Genomic DNA, 454 nt, shown 5'->3' on the forward strand with positions numbered 1-454 from the left:
TTGATCAGCAAACAAAGGAGTGCCCACCATAGGGATCCCGTGATAGATGGCCTCATAAACACCATTGCTGCCACCGTGAGTTATAAAGGCTTTGGTTTTTGGATGGCCTAGGATTGAGTGAATTTCAGTAAGGTATTAATTATAACTCAGAATAAAATGAGAAACTGGCATTATAAGGCACTGGATTGAGAAGTATCTTTTAGATAACAGATTATTACGCATATGAAAGTGCTTTTGTTTGCTTTCAGAATTCAGAGAAGAAACGACTATGTCTGCTGAAGGAGTAAATGAAGACTTTGTGAAAGAAGTGCTGAGTCACTTGAACATCACAAATGAATCCATGATCGGCAGGGGAACAACTTGAAAGAGCATTCTGGGTAAAAGAAACCACATGTGCAAAAAAAGAAGAGGACATGCCCGAATTTATTCACCTAAAGATATAGTGAAGCCATTT

The 454-nt window shown here is 38.5% G+C and overlaps 1 protein-coding gene across 1 annotated transcript in view; it reads right to left on the reverse strand.

Moving 5' to 3' along the window:
- The window catches only part of LOC104997421 (UDP-glucuronosyltransferase 2B18-like), a 16292-nt gene that overhangs the window by 4287 nt on the left and 11551 nt on the right, over positions 1 to 454 (reverse strand). Inside the window, exon 5 of the mRNA XM_010852146.1 lies at positions 2 to 107. Within this exon, the coding sequence (XP_010850448.1) occupies positions 2 to 107 (106 nt within the window). The remainder of the gene's footprint in view (position 1; positions 108 to 454) is intronic.

The sequence above is a fragment of the Bison bison genome, unplaced genomic scaffold (assembly GCF_000754665.1).
Source record: "Bison bison bison isolate TAMUID 2011002044 unplaced genomic scaffold, Bison_UMD1.0 scf7180017864308, whole genome shotgun sequence".
Classification (NCBI taxonomy): Eukaryota; Metazoa; Chordata; class Mammalia; order Artiodactyla; family Bovidae; genus Bison; species Bison bison.